Raw genomic sequence first — 16495 nt, forward strand, 5'->3', positions numbered from 1 at the left:
GGGGCTGGCGCAGGGGGAGAGGGGACTGACACTTGTACAGGGGTAGAGTCAGACTGACAGTAGCACAGCTTGGTGAGGAGGAGTAACACTGGCACGCGGAGAGAGGCACTGGCACGGGGGAGACTGGGACGCACTCTGGTGCAGGGTGAGAGCAGGACTGAGTCTGGTGCAGGGTGACGCTGCCACTGCTTCTGGCACTGGGGGGAGAGCGGGACAGGCACAAACACGGGGTGGGGGCAGTGCAGGACCGGCGCTGTCACTGGGTGGGGACAGCGTGGGACGGGCGCCGTCACGGGGTGGGGGAACAGCGCGGGACGGGCGCCGGCACGACGGGGACGGGCGCCGGCACGGGAGTGCAGCGCGGGACGGGAGTGACACCGGCACGGGCGGAGAGAGCGGGACTGGCGAAGGCACGTGCTGGGGGGGCAGCGCGGGACGGGCGCCGGCACGTGCTGGGGGGGCAGCGCGGGACTGGCGCCGGCAAGTGCTGAGGGGCAGCGCGGGACGGGCGCTGGCACGGGCGGAGGGGCAGCGCGGGACGGGCGCTGGCACGGGCGGAGGGGCAGCGCGGGACGGGCGCTGGCACGGGCGGAGGGGCAGCGCGGGACGGGCGCTGGCACGGGCGGAGAGAGCCGGACTGGCGCCGGCACGGGTAGAGAGCGGGACGGGCACTGGCACGGGCTGGGGAGCCGCGCGGGACTGGCGCTGGCATGTGGGGACCAGGCAGTGGCACGGGCAGAGAGAATGGGATGGGCACTGGCAGTGGCGTGGAGGGCAGAGGGGAACCCACACTGGGGAAGCCCAGGCACAGTGTATTCATGGACTGGTTCAGGGGGTGGCATGGGACTGACCCTGGCATGGGGAGGCATGGGTGGGGAGGGGTGGAAGACTGACCTTGGCATGGGGGGGGTGTGGGCGAGGGGTCACACCTTGGTGTCAGGGGTGGGTAGGACAGCACAGTGGGAGAGAGTGGGTTTGGCACTGGCACTGGGGGGCAGTGGTCCTGCCATGGGGGGAGAGTGGAGCTGCCACTGGTTCTGGCGGAGGGTGGGACAGGCACCCGCCCCTGGGTGAGACTGGGGCAGGCAATGCAGTGGGAGAGTGGGACTGACACTGGCCCTGGGGAGGGTGGGACTGGTGCCGGGGCAATCTGCGGCCACTGGCAATGGTAGGGGGAAGTGTACCCTGAAATGGGTAGAGGGAGACAGGCACGTGGTGGTGGGGGAAGTGAGACTGACATTGTCACAGGGGTAGAGTGGGATTGACATTGGCACGGCATGATGTGGAGGATTAACACTGGTATGGGGAGGGTGGCACTTGCACTGGGGTAGTGTGGCAGTGGCTCAGGACGAGAGGATGACACTAACACAAGGGGAGAGGGGGTGCTGACATTGGCACGACGTGATGTGGAGGACAAACTCTGGCGTGGGGACTAGCACTGGCACATGGGGACTGACACTGGGGAAGAGTGGCCCTGGCGCAGGGTGAGAAGGGGACTGACACTGGCACGGTGGGGAGCAGGAACTGATACGGAGCTGAAGGAGGCTGGGACAGTTACGGAGGTAGGGGAGGCAGGCTGGGGACCGACACTGGCGCGAGGCGGAGGCAGGCTGGGGACCGACACTGGCGCGAGGCGGAGGCAGGCTGGGGACCGACACTGGCGCGAGGCGGAGGCAGGCTGGGGACCGACACTGGCGCGAGGCGGAGGCAGGCTGGGGACCGACACTGGCGCGAGGCGGAGGCAGGCTGGGGACCGACACTGGGGAATAGTGGCATTTGAGCAGGTGATGATGACTGACACTGGCCCTGGGGGAGACTGGGATGGGCACTGGTGGAGATGGGGACTGGCGCATGGTTGGGGGAAATGAGACTGACACTGTCACAGGGGTAGAGTGGGACTAGAGGGTTATGATGTGGAGGACTAACACTGGCATGGGAAGAGTGGCACTGGCGCAGGGGGAGAGAGGGACTGAGACTGGCATAGACCATGATTGGCACTGGCATGTGGAGTGGGGAGAGAGTGCTCCTGACCCTGGGGGAGAGGGTGACTGTCACTGGCACAGTGAAATGCTATGGCACTATGAGGCGGATGAACACTGGCATGTGGGGCGGGGGGAGAGCACTCCTGACCCTGGGTGGGGGCGGGGGCAGGGGCGGGGGCGGGGGTGGTGGAGGTGGAGGCTGGGACTGACATGGGGTGAGATGGGGACTGATACTGGCATGGGGACAAGGAGAGTAGGACTGTCACTGGTGCTGGGGAAGGGACTGGCACAGGGAGACTAGGACTTACAGGGGGAGAGTGGCACTGACTGGCATTTGGGGAGAAAGGCACTGGCACAGGAGGAGCGGGTGATTGACACTGGCCCGGGGAACTGGAACTGTTGCAGAGGGCGCATGGGGCATGCACTGGCACAGACAGGAAGAAGAGGATTGACACTGGTGCAAAGTGTGGAGGGGGCTGACACTCGGGGAGGGTGGCACTGGCCCGGGTCGATTGGGACTGGCACAGAAGAGGAAGTATAACACTGGTGCAGAGTGCGAAGGTGACTGGCACGGGTGGGGGATGAGTGGGACAGGCACTGGTGTGGGAGAGTGTGGCACTGGCACAGGTGGAAATTGGGACTGACTGTGGCACGGGGGCGGTGTGGGGGGGCACTGACACTGGCGCGGTTGTGGGACTGGTAATGAAGACCGATGCGGGTTCAGGAAAGGGGTTGAAGGGGGAGAATGGCGTGGTTACAGATGGAGATTGTATGCTCCAGTAATTGTATAGGGATGGACTGAGGTGTTTAAGGCTACTCTGTGTGGGGGAATGCGTGCGGGGTGGGGGTCGGTGGGGGGTGTTGTCGGTGGTCGGGTGGAGAGACATGGCTTGGTGCTGACTGGCCGTACCGGGTGTGTGGAATAGTGCCTGTCAGTGTTCCTGCTGTGGGCGAGCGGGTGGTTATGAGTGGTGACTGGTATTCCTTAGTTTTGCTGCGATGGGCAGAATGCAAGGAACCATGCCCACTGATGCACAGGTATAGGTGACAAGTGTTGCTGGGAGTTTGGTTGGGGGGGAGGTAGCGTGTGGTTTGCGTTACTGTTGAGTGTGAGAAGAGCACGTTGGCATGGGGCCGGGTAGAATGGGTGCTGGTGCAGGGGGCGTCAGGACTCGAAGATGAGGGTCTGACATGGCAGCAGACTTGGGGTGAAAGAGATGGGTGCAGTTTTGGGAAGAGGCTGAGTGCCAGAATGGGAAAAGAATGGTGTTACGCATGTATTGTCATGCTATTTTGGCAATACAGACTTGATGGGCTGAAGGGCCTCTTCTCTACTGGATAGGTTTGTCCAATTGAGGCATGGAAGGGTTGGTAAGGCGAAGGAACCTTGGATGACAAGACATGTGGAATGCCGAGTCAAGAGGAAGGAGGAATTTTACTTAAGGTTGACGAAGCAAGTATTGGACCCGGGCTCTAGAGGTCTACAAGGTAGCCAGGAAGGAACTGAAGAATGGACTTAGGAGAGCTAGAAGGGGGTATGAGAAAACCTTGGCAGGTAGGATCAAGGAAAACCCCAAGGCGTTCTACGCTTATGTGAGCAGCAGGAGTATGGCCAGAGTGAGGGGAGGGCCAATCAGGGATAGTGGAGGGAACTTGTGCGCGGAGTCAGAGGGGGTAGGAGAGATCGTTAATGAATACTTTGCTTCAGTATTCACCAATGAGAGGGACCTTAACGTTTGTGAGGACAGTGTGACACAGGTAGATATGCTTGAACAGATTGATGTTTTAGGATGGAGGATGCGCTAGAAAATTTGAAAAACATGAGGATAGATGAGTCCCCAGGGCCAGACGGGATATACCCAAGGTTTCTACGGGAAGCGAGAGAAGAGATTGCTGCCCCTTTGGCAATGATCTTAGCTTCCTCACTGTCCACTGGAGTAATACTAGATATTGGAGGGTGGCAAATATCATCCCCTTGTTCAAGAAAGGGAATAGGGATAATCCTGGGAATTACAGACTGGCCAGTCTTTCTTCTGTGGTGACCAAATTATTGGGGAGGATTCTGAGCGATAGTATGGTTAGTAATGATTATATGACACAGCCAGGCGAGACGATGATTGCAACCACGGAGCAATGTTACAGAGAACCTGAAACTGACAGGAACAATGCAGGTTAAAACCATCTAGGCCCTGATTAGCCACGTCATCAGCCTTTCAGTGCTGCAAGGAATTTGCACAGTTCCGAGGTCGGTGGCTTTTAACCACACAGGAGTGCCAAGGTGCTGGATAGCTTGGCATAGCTGTGCAGAGCCTGTTACCAGAAGGAGCCCGGATCCCCTTCCATCAGCCTCACAGCCCTATCTGCCTGACCCGCGTACAGGTTCCTCCGAACCTTGCACTGTTCCCGAGTGGCCTCAGGTACTGCAGTGACCGGCCTTAGTACAGAGAACTGGCCACAGTATCTGGGTGGCCAGGCATTTCAGTGGGCATCGGAGTGAGGCATCAACACTTCATGCCAGGGCTGTGTGCACACACACCGTTGCTGAGCCAGTTGGCCTCACCACCTTGGCTGCCTGCACGAGAGAACAGCACTGTCACCCCCCTCTAGCATTTGCCTATCTAGGACTCCTGGGACCACAGGTTGGCAGTGCCACCCCCAGGTTGTGCTCAGCTCATTGGCTGCTGAAACCTGTGCCCTCATCACCTCCACACACCAGAATGCTGACCCTGCTCTCTCTCCTGTCCCCACACGCTGAGAGTCTCCAGCGTTTCCTCATGGCTGTTGCAAACATGCTCCGGGCCGCTCCCCCCCCACCCCCTGCCACCCTGATGCCACTCTCATGGAAGGTGTTTCTGCCTGTGTCCCGACTTGCAGTGAGAACCCCGCCCCACGCCACTCACTGACTGACATTGGAGCCTGGCCCAGAGACAACTTGGCCATGAAATCCTCTATCACATGTTCAATTCCCTCCTTGTCTGCACTGCTGACTGTCTCTAACCTCCTACGAACACTTGCAGCACTTGTAGATAGCTATGCCCCTCCACTTCCAAAGGCATTGACTCCTCCGCAGGCAGCCATGTCTTCACGTTCGCTCCTCGAATATGCTTCTCTCAATCTCTACCATAAACCAACCTTCTGATCATCTGTTACCGGTGTATGTCCCTTGCTGTTGTACTTGGTAGTAGATTTATTCCTGCTGTGGTCTAGTTTGGTGTGTTGCTTTCAGTGAAATAGGCTGTTGTAAATGACAGGTCTTGTTGAGGCCGTATGGTTGCAGTACTACAGCCAGATTGAGTAGCCTGGGGTGTGGGTATAGGGATAGTGTTGCTTGTATTGGCCAGATAACTACAGCAGAGTGAATATGCTGGGCAGTGCTGGAGGCAGCCTACACTGCTAAGTGGCCGTGTTAAAACAACAGGACAGGAAGATAGTACAGAGTCCAATGTAATCCCCACAGTGCTCTATAGACTGGAAACCAGCACTGCTGCGCAGATCTATCACTGGGGTGGGACAGGTCTGTAACTGTGTAACACTGGGGTACAGTACCGGTGGGGGACAGGTCTGTCACTGTGTAACGCTGGGGTACAGTACCGGTGGGGGACAGACTGGGGTACAGTACCGGTGGGGGACAGGTCTGTCACTGTGTAACACTGGGGTACAGTACCGGTGGGGGAACAGGTCTGTCACTGTGTAACACTGGGGTACGGTACCGGTGGGGGACAGGCCTGTCACCCTTCTTTCATTTGTTCTTACGTCATGGGCATTCCTGTCTCAGCCAGCATTTATAGTGCATCCCTAATTGCGCTGTGGAAAGTAGTATACCGTCTTCTTAAACGTTTACGATACTAAAGTCGGTGGAGTTGTTGATAGTGTGGAAGGATGTTGCAGGTTACAGAGGGACATAGATAAACTGCAGGCCTGGGCTGAGAGGTGGCAAATGGAGTTTAATGCGGAAAAGTGTGAGGTGATTCACTTTGGAAGGAGTAACAGGAATACAGAGTACTGGACAATTTGGTTGTGTGAATGAGCAAAGAGATCTCAGTGTCCATGCGCACAGATCCCTGAGAGTTGCCACCCAGGTTGATAGGGTTGTTAAGAAGGCGTACGGTGCGTTCGGTTTTATTGGTAGAGGGATTGAGTTTCGGAACCATGAGGCCATGTTGCAGCTGTACAAAACTCTGGTGCGGCCACACTTGGAATATTGCGTACAGTTCTGGTCGCCCCATTCTAGGACGAATATGGAAGCATCGGAAAGGGTGCAGAGGAGATTTAACAGGATGTTGCCTGGTCTGGAGGGAAGATCTTACGAGGAAGGGCTGAGGGACTTGAGGCTGCTTTCGTTAGAGAGAAGAAGGTTAAGAGGCAACTTAATAGAGACACACAAGATGATCAGAGGATTAGATAGGGTGGACAGTGAGAGCCTTTTTTGTCAGATGGTAATGGCTAGCACGAGGGCACATAGCTTTAAATTTTTGGATGACAGATATAGGACAGATGTCAGAAGTAGGTTCTTTACTCAGAGTAGTAAGGGCGTAGAATGCTCTGACTACAACAGTAGTAGACTAGCTAACCTTAAGGGAATGTAAAGGGTCATTGGATAAACATATGGATGATAACGGAGTAGTGTAAGTTAGAAGGGCTTCGGTTTGGTTTCACAGGTCGACGTAGCATCGAGGGCCGAAGGGCCTGTACTGCGCTGTAATGTTCTATGTTCTGTTGGAACACACACATTGAATAGGAACAGGGATCCAAGTTTTTGAGCCAGGAAGAGTGAAGGAAGGTGGGATGTTGTTCTGTGTGGGTGAAGTGAGTGTCCTGGAGGGGAATTTGCAGAATGTGGAGTTTCTGTCTGTCTATTGCCCTCAGTGACTGTGGTATCTGGTTTGGGGGGATGCTGTCACAGGGGTGTTGGTGAAGGGTCTAGGCCCAAAACGTCAGCTTTTGTGCTCCTGAGATGCTGCTTGGCCTGCTGTGTTCATCCAGCTTCACACTTTGTTATCTTGGATTCTCGAGCATCTGCAGTTCCTATTATCTCAGCGAACTTTTGACAGACTGACTTCACTTCCAGTCAAGGAATAACTAGAGGAGCCTGTTTTGAGGCTGTGTTCTGAGGAAGGGTCACCGGACCTGAAATGTTAACTTTGTTTTCTCCTCCACATTTGCTGGCAGACCTGCTGAGCTTTTCCAGCAAATTTGTTTTTGTTCCTGATTTACAGCATCCGCAGTTCTTTGGGTTTTTATTAGAGGAGCCTGTTTGCTTGGTCAGCCTGTTTGCTGGCTGGCAACAAAGCAGAATGACGAGCTTCAGGCATGAGACCATGACGTAATAGCTGCCTTCTTTTGGAACTGCTCTGTTTTATTGATGCACCCAGTGAACAGGAGAGAATCTAGCTATCACCCCATGAGACTCAGTGACTTTATAAGCAATATATACCCCACTGTCGACAGCCGAGAGTTACCACTGACCAGAAAGTGAATTGAACCTGCTACATAAACACTGTGGTTACAAAAGCAGGTCAGTGGCTAGGAATCCTGCAGCATCTAACCGACTTCCTGTTCTCCCCAAAACAAGGGCATCTGTAAGAATCTACAAAGCACAAGTCAGGAGTGCGATGGAATATACTGCCACTGTGCTTCAGGTACAAGAACCAGCAAAAGCAGCTCACAGTCATACAGAGCACACTCCCCACTCTATCTGCTCACAGCTATGAGAAGAACAGCACCTTGCCATGTTTTCTGGCTGGAAATTAAATATGTCCAAGATTCAAGTGAAGGAAGATTGATTTGCTGCTTCCAGTTTGACTGTGAGCTGCTTTTGCTGGTTCTTGTACCTGAAGCACAGTGGCAGTATATTCCATCGCACTCCTGACTTGTGCTTTGTAGATTCTTACAGATGCCCTTGTTTTGGGGAGAACAGGAAGTCGGTTAGATGCTGCAGGATTCCTAGCCACTGACCTGCTTTTGTAACCACAGTGTTTATGTAGCAGGTTCAATTCACTTTCTGGTCAGTGGTAACTCTCGGCTGTCGACAATGGGGCATATATCGTTTATAAAGTCACTGAGTCTCATGGGGTGATAGCTAGATTCTCTCCTGTGTGAAATGGTCATTGCCTGGCACTGTAGTGGCAAACAACATTGGCGCCATCAGTGTTAACTGCATATTGCCTCGCTCCCTACATGTAAGCATGGACTATGTCAATATCTGAGGAGACACAAATAAAGCAGAATGCTGTGCATTTAGCAGCAGACTTCAGACATCTGTACAGTACCAGTAGGGGACAGGTCCGTCACTGTATAACACCTGGGGTACAGTACCGGTGGGGACAGGCCCGTCACTGTATAACACAGGGATACAGTACCGGTGGGGACAGGTCTGTCACTGTGTAACACTGGGGTACTGTACCGGTGGGGACAGGTCTGTCACTGTGTAACACTGGGGTACAGTACCGGTGGGGACAGGTCTGTCACTGTGTAACACTGGGGTACAGTACCGGTGGGGACAGGCCCGTCACTGTATAACACTGGGGTACAGTACCAGTGGGGAACATGTCTGTCACTGTGTAACACTGGGGTACAGTACTGGTGGGGGACAGGTCTGTCACTGTGTAACACTGGGGTACATACCGGTGGGGGACAGGTCTGTCACTGTATAACACTGGGGTACAGTACCTGTGGGGGACATGTCTGTCACTGTATAACACTGGGGTACAGTACTGGTGAGGGAGCGTGGGTCTGTCACTGTAACATTGTGGTACAGTACCGGTGGGGGACAGGTCTGTCACTGTATAACACTGGGGTACAGTACTGGTGAGGGAGCGTGGGTCTGTCACTGTAACATTGTGGTACAGTACCGGTGGGGGACAGGTCTGTCACTGTATAACACTGGGGTACAGTACTGGTGAGGGAGCGTGGGTCTGTCACTGTAACATTGTGGTACGGTACCGGTGGGGGACATGTCTGTCACTGTATAACACTGGGGTACAGTACCGGTGGGGGACATGTCTGTCACTGTATAACACTGGGGTACAGTACCGGTGAGGGAGCGCGGGTCTGTCACTGTAACATTGTGGTACAGTACCGGTGGGGGACATGTCTGTCCCTGTGTAACACTGGGGTACAGTACCGGTGGGGACAGGTCTGTCGCTGTATAACACTGGGGTACAGTACCGGTGGGGGACATGTCTGTCACTGTATAACACTGGGGTACAGTACTGGTTAATACCTGTGTGACCTTGTTTTGTTTTCTGTATTACGGAGTTTCAGTAAAATATATCTGCAATCTCTCTTTCCGTCTTCCAACTTGTTTTTGTCCAACTCGCCATCACTCTTTCTCCCCCCTTCACTCTCTAACACCATCCCTCTTCCTTTCTCTATCCCCACCCATCCTGCTGTCTGCATTACTCCACCCTCCACCTCCCTTTCTCTTCACACTCTCCTGTTCTGACCCTGTGCCTATGTCCTCCTCTGCCTCAAACCCCTCTCAACCTGCTTTTCTCCTCTCTTACTGTATGTTCCCGCCATCCCCAGGATGTATCAGTACACCTTGAGCAACACTTAGAGGAAGCACTGAGGATAGCAAGGGCCAAAATGTACTCTGGGAGCAATTTCAGGGTCACCTGTCAGAGTGGCTCAGCAGCAGCCCTACTGATGGAGCTAATTGGGTCCTAAAGGATATAGCTCCTCCACTGGGTCTGCAGCAGGTGGTCAAGGAAACATACTTGACCTCATCCGTACCAGTCTGCCAGCTGCAGATATATCTGTCCATGATAGTATGGGTGAGAGTGACCATCACCCAGTCCTTGTGGAGACCAAGTCCTGCCTTCACATTGAGAACAACCTCCATCGTGTTGTGTAACACTATCACCGTGCTCAATGGGACAGACTTCACACAGATCTAGCAACTCAAGACTGGGCATCCATGAGGTGCTGTGGGTCATCAACCGCAGCAGTATTATACTCTGACACTATCTGTAACCTCATGGCCTGGCATATCCCCCACTCAACCATTACCATCAAGCCAGGGGATCAACCTTGGTTCAATGGAGAGTGCAGAAAAGCAAGCCAGTAGCAGCACTAAGAATACCTGAAGAAGAGGTACCAAGCTGGTGGAGCCACCAAACAGGACTACTTGCACGCCAAACAGTGAAAACAGCAAGTGACAGACAGAGCTAGGCGATCCCACAAGCAACAGATCAGATCTAAGCTCTGCAGTCCTGCCACATCCAGTGGTGAATGCTGGTGGGCAATTAAACACCTCACTGGAGGAGGAGGCTCCGCAAATATCCCCATCCTCAATGATGGAAGAGCCCAGCACATCAGGGCAAAAGACAAGGCTGAAGCTTTCGCAGCAATCTTCAGCCAGAAGTGCCGAGTGGATGATCCATCTCAGCCTCCTCATTGGTCCCCAGCATCACGGCTACCAGTCTTCAGCCAATTTGAATCACCCCACACGATAACGAGAAACTGTTGGAGACACTGGAAACCTCAAAGGCTCTGGGCCCTGACAATATTCCGGCAATGGTACTGAAGGCTTGTGCTCCAGAACCTGCCGCTCCCCTCGCCAAGCTGTTCCAGTACAGTTACAACACTGGCAACTACCCACCAATGTGGGAAATTGCCCAGGTATGCCCTGTACTCAAAAAGCAGGACAAACCCCACCCGGCCAATTCCCGCCCCATCAGTCTCCTCTCGATCATCAGGAAAGTGATGGAAGGTGTCAGGAACAGCACTATCGAGCAGCACCTGCTCAGTGACACCCAGTTTGGGTTCTGTCAGGACTAAAAAGATATCCAGGCTTGTGCTGACAAGTGACAATTAACTTGTGCGCCACACGAATGCCAAGCGATAACCAGCATGAATAAGAGAGAATCTGACAACTGCCCACAAACTGTCCCCACTTGCCAAACATTCAACAATGTTACTATCACTGAATCCCCTGCTATCAACGTCCTGGGGGTTACCATTGACCAGAAACTCAACTGGGTCCACCACATAAACACAGCGGCTACAAGAGCAGCTCAGAAGCTGGGAATACTGCAGTGAGTAGTTCACCTCCTGACTCCTCAAAGCTTGTCCACCATCTCCAAGGCACAAGTCAAGAGTGTGACAGAATACTCACCTGCCCTGCATGGGGGCAGCCCCAACAACACTCAAGAAGCTCGACACCGCCCAGGACAAAGTAGCCGTTCGATTGGCTCCACATCCACAAAAGTCCGACTCCCTCCACCACTGACGCTCAGTAGCAGCAGTGTGTACTGTCTACAAGATGCACAGTGGAAATTCACCAAAGATCCTCAGGCAACACCTTGCACCTTAAGGCCACATTTTCTTTGTTCATTTGTGGGATGTGGACGTCACTGGCTGAGCCCAGCATTTATTGCCTCATTCCTTAGTTGCCGTCAAAGTTGATGGTGAGCTGCCATCTTGAACCGTTTAAGCCCCTGTGCTGTAGGTAATGCCATTCAGGAGGGAATGACCCAGTGACACTGAAGGACTGGCAATATATTTCCATTGAGTAGAACATGGGCGCAGATACATGGGAACACCGCCGCCTGCAAGTTCCCCTCCAAGCCACTCCCCGTCCTGACTCGGAAAGATACCGCTGTTCCTTATTGAGGGCTACTAGGGATGGCAGTGTGATCCAGCCGTGGCGAGTGATGACCAGATCCCATGAGAGAATAGGGGTGGATAAAATGGGAATCTGCACAGTGCAGAGATCTTAGGGGATAAGTGCCTGGAGGGGCTTACAGAGGTGGGCAGGGGCCCCAAGAACAGACAGGGTTATTAGGATAAGGAGCTTTATGGAAGCAGTTGAAAACAAGTTTGAAAGTTTTGAAATCAGGGTCTTGCTTAATTCAGGATCAATGTCGGGTGACTGATGGAGGCTGGTGATGTCCTGGATTTATTGGGAGCATGTGTCCACACTACAGATGTTTCAATGATTTCAATGATCTCTCCCTTTGTAAACTTTTGCTGCACCCTGCCCCCCTCATTCATTGGCAGTCACACGCACTCACTCTCACTGATACAGTTGCACACACTCGCTCAGAGATAGTCGCACAGACACACGCTCACTCAGTGCAACTGCAGGCTTTTGTAACCACAGCACAGTCTCTGTCACTCAGTCACAAGCACACTGACGCAAATTGTTCATGTTGCTGAATTGATCTTCAAGAGGTCTAGACTAAGGATTCAGTGTCAGTGCTCAGATCTCTCCAGGGGGCCGTCAGCATTCAGATCATGTCATAAAGCTGCAATGAAAAGCCCCTGTTTCTAATGGTGACCATCAGCTGAGCAGACTGTCTTTTAAATTCTTCTGATTAACTTGTGTCCTTCAGGGCAAGAGCATCTGCTGCCCTTACCTGGTCTGGCCTACATGTGAGCTGGTCATGTGGCTGCCTCCTCGCTGTCCTCTGAGATGGAGCGAGCCTACAGCTGACTTGTGTTGAGGAAGATGGGACAGGGACAGGGACAGGACGGGGTTAGATACAGTGTAAAGCTCCTGCTACACTGCCCCCCCCCCCCCCCCCCGCCCCCAATCAGACACTCCCAGGGACAGGGACGGCACAGGATTAGATATGGTGTAAAACTCTCCCTGTCTAACACCCACTGTTGCTCTGACTCTCCTGTCCTGTGGCGGAGTTGATAAAATAGCTGGTTTCTGTCGAGTCTCTGTGCTGCTGAGCTGCTCCACCTTTTTGCTGAGCCATGGCAGTGTGCAGAGGATCTATCTGTAGCAGAAGGCTCCCTCAGGAGGCAGTGGGAACTGTTAACATCGATCGCTTCTTGAGTGATTGCTGTTGAGGAGCACTCTCTGAGGTGCAGGATGAGAGGCAGTTTGGACACTATGTCTGCTGGCTATTGCTTGACTGTGGTGGAGCAGCTGGCTTTTAACTATCTCGGAGCCCTGTACCCCCCTTATCCATGTCTCTGATGTAGACTGATTTATAGAAATGGATTCAAGTGGTTTGGCCAACAGCTGACTGGGTCGCTGTAGGGTAGGCGTGGTGGGATTGTAAATGGATTTGTTGTCTTCTGTCGAGCACCAGTTCCTGGTGTAGGGGCACCCCACTCAGAGCAGTGCTGTCTTGTTGGAGCGCATTTGTCTCTGGTGGGGCTTTATGAAGGCTCCTGACCCCTCACTGGGGTTGGGAGGGTGTGTGTGTGTCTGTAAAGCACATGGGTTCCTCCTCAATCAGCCAAGACTGTGGTTGGCCTGGGGCGTTTGTGGGATCTTGCTGTGCGCAAATTGGCAGGTCATTACTTTCCTACATTGATATGGCGCTGTCACGATGGGGACACTGCAAGGCGTGGAGGGAGGGGGGTTGTGAGCTTTTGAGGTGCTGTGTTGTTTGGAGATGGAGTGTGTACAGAGCGGGCACCTAGGGGTGGAGGTGGTGATGGGGTGGACCACCCTCTTCAAACCTCCGAGTGGTTTGAGGTGAATCAGGAGCAGAAGGAATGAGCATAAAATTTCCAGGCAATCTCAGTGATTGATACCGTAGCGAGAGAAAGGAAATGGCACTGATTATTTGGTGGGACAGCGGTTGTTCACCAGAGTCAGCCTCTGGGTCAATTAAAAACACCTACAATGCTGCGTGACAGCTCAGGTGGTTAAATAGCGTGCCACGATGAATGTGTGTCCCTCCCCAGGAGCTAACATGAGCCGAGGCTGACGATAGGTCAAAAGTTGGTGGTGGTTTGCAGCTGTTAGCGAGGACTGTTGAGCGAGTGCTGATCGATTGAGGGTGGGGTATGGAGATGCGATGCTAGCAAACCCCTCAGTAATATGGGGAGATCTTTGACAATCATAAGTCTAAAGCCATCCTTTCCTTCCTCGCCCTGAGTATATCACATCCCATGGCATGCCTCTCGTTACTCAAATGCTGTGTCCTGTCGTACTATTAAATGAAAACAATCAATTTAATTGCGACTGGAATGGCTACTGTCTCTAGCTTCTGCCTCCCACATCGTATGTCTCTATCTTCCTTTGGCTGCTTGTAAAGTGGCTGGGGTGGGGAGTGCAGATGGCTCTCGACCAGCTCTCGCTTACAGAACCCAAAAAACAAAACTCCTTGGGTATGATTGGGGCAGTACCTGCTGAACAGTTCCCAAGTGTGTGAACAACCACACGGAAGACCAGCTTAAAGTACTTCAGTCGAGCTTGGACCGTGACATCTTGTACACTGAGCTTGAGTGACATGTGACTTTGGGCATTCGATAAAGGTGCCTTAGCAAAAGTTTATGGAAATCACACGGTTGGGGGCTCAGGGTAGTTTGGGTAGAGGATTGGCTGACCAAAGAAAGCAGAGGGCTGGCACAAATGGGTCTTTTTTTCTGGTTGGCAGGATGTGATGAATGGAGCACTGCAGGGCTCAGTCCTCAGGCCCCAATTATTTACAGCCTGTATTCACGACTGGGTCTGCCTTAGCCCGGCTGAGGAACCCTGAATTGGAAACCAGGTTGACCTCTCGCCTGGCATGCTGGGCAGGACCACTCTGAGTGTCATCTTAACTGTGGCCGGTGGCCACTGTGTTGTTGTTCCTGGCTGGTTAATTAGGACCTTACCTCGCGGGATTTGTCGCGTTTTCTGGGATGAAAGGCAACGCCGGGTCGCTGCTGGGGTTCGGAGTCTCCCGCTGGAGGGCGGCCAGGTGTACCGTTGCACCCAAGTGCCGACTTTTCCACCCTTCACCGACCCCGGCAGCAACGCCTTGACGTTGAGCCTCCTGCGAGATGTCGCGCCCAGTCTCGGGGCATCTTCCAGGAATTGGCCCCGTCTTTGACCTGGGCGTGATTGCGGCCTGGGACATGGTGGGCTTGTGCTGGAGCTCTCTAACCCCACCCCTGGCTCTCCTCGGGGAGATCCTGCTCGGGACAGGCTCCTCCTCGAGTGCAGTCTGTGCTGGCCCGAGGGAGGGATGTGGGGCGGACCAGAGTCGGAGACAGGCTGGATAACACCGGCTCAGTCGGTTCATCTGGTTCATGACTCGAGCCATCAGGGGTGTGCGCGAGGTACCCAACCCTGATGCCCCAATCCAAGTGGCTCAGGCATGCGATGGGCTTCTGGATAAACCGACCCCTGTCCTTTTGGGAACGCGACATCTTGGTACACTGTCCCTCTGGCGGTGGAGGTCTCCAGTGGAGGGAACTGTATGGTGGCCAGGGGGTAGGGGTCTCCTCCCGCCCCCTTTGTCAGGGTGGTCCCATGCCATCATGGGCTGAGTATGTTCACTGGGTACCAGGCCACGTGTAGATTTTGTGTGGCCTGATGGAAACTCCGCGTCATGTTGAAGTTGCATGTTTCCACTTGCGAGGCTGCACTTCACCGCCTCCCTCACCCCCACAGGCTCCTCATCTCCGGGAAACTGGTGCGGGGAGATCCAGGACACTCACTGGGCCTTCTTGTGGGCCCTGCTCCTGGGCCTGGCCCAGCCTAGCAGATCATTCCCAGGCCCGGGCAGTAGGCCTAGGAGGATGGGGGGTGGGCGGGGTGCTGGCCATTCCTTCACAGCTATGGCCGCGCTCGAGGTGTCCCTGCCAGGGAGTACACGGTTCTCACCGGCACAGTGAAGGCCCTTTGAGCCTGCTGGGCGTCTGAGATGAATCATCGGCCCAGGAAACGGTTATTTTAATTTAGAAAGTTTCTGTTTTCTTCTTGAAGTTTCCGTTTGACTGTTAGTTTATATTTGATTTTTATCCAGCTCCCACCCGCTGTCCCCCAGCAGCAGCTGTTTCGTTATTGTTTTCACCTTCACATTTCCAAAAGACAGTCAGCGAGCTTTACTCTGTATTTAACCCCGTGCTGTCCCTGGGAATGTTTGACGGTGGACAGTGTAGAGGGAGCTTTACTCTGTATCTAACCCCGTGCTGTCCCTATCCCTGGGAGTGTTTGATGGGGAACAGTGTAGAGGGAGCTTTGTTTTCAGTTTACTGTGAGTATAAAGGTGTAGATGGGTGTTACTTTAGTTATTGAGAGGGGAAAGTACTGGAGCCAAATTTGCAGATGTCTCCAAATGTGTGGAAGTCAATTACAATGAAGAACTGAGAGATTTGGAAATGGGTTGGGCTAGTTGAGATAAACGGGCCACGATTTGGCAGGTGAGTTGGATATAGCATATGGTTACCCATTGCGGTTGGAGGAACAGAATAGCCATTTATCCACCAGAAAGAAACTTTTGAGTGTTTTGGTGGAGAGGGATCTAGGTGATCTCGCATGTGAATCACTGAGATCTTGTCTGCAGGTGCAGCAGGTAATAAGCCAGGTACGGATTGCTGAAGAAATGGAGGATAAAACTTGGTAAAAGGCATTTGTGAGACTGCATTTGGAGCGCTGCGCACAACTTTAGTCCCTCCACTTGAGGGGATGTAGTTGTCTTGGAGGAGTTTCATTGGATCAATTCCAGAGCTGAGAGGTTTGTCTTATGAAGAGAGTTCGAGCAGCTTAGGCCTGCAGTGTGTTGAGTTTCGAAGAACACGGGGAGGTCGAGCTACGGTATTCACAATGCTGAAGG

The 16495-nt window shown here is 53.5% G+C and overlaps 2 protein-coding genes across 2 annotated transcripts in view; one reads left to right on the plus strand and one right to left on the minus strand.

The window, feature by feature from the left end:
- LOC125448557 (protein capicua homolog) overlaps positions 1-16495 on the plus strand; it is a 151214-nt gene that overhangs the window by 8641 nt on the left and 126078 nt on the right.
- LOC132206711 (uncharacterized) lies at positions 49-14794 on the minus strand. Its single transcript, XM_059641413.1, has 3 exons — positions 14550-14794; positions 14079-14188; positions 49-791 (listed from the first exon to the last, which is right to left on the minus strand). Exons 1-3 carry the CDS (start codon positions 14792-14794, stop codon positions 49-51), a joined length of 1098 nt encoding a protein of 365 aa, XP_059497396.1.

This window comes from Stegostoma tigrinum, chromosome 41, assembly GCF_030684315.1.
Source record: "Stegostoma tigrinum isolate sSteTig4 chromosome 41, sSteTig4.hap1, whole genome shotgun sequence".
Classification (NCBI taxonomy): domain Eukaryota; kingdom Metazoa; phylum Chordata; class Chondrichthyes; order Orectolobiformes; family Stegostomatidae; genus Stegostoma; species Stegostoma tigrinum.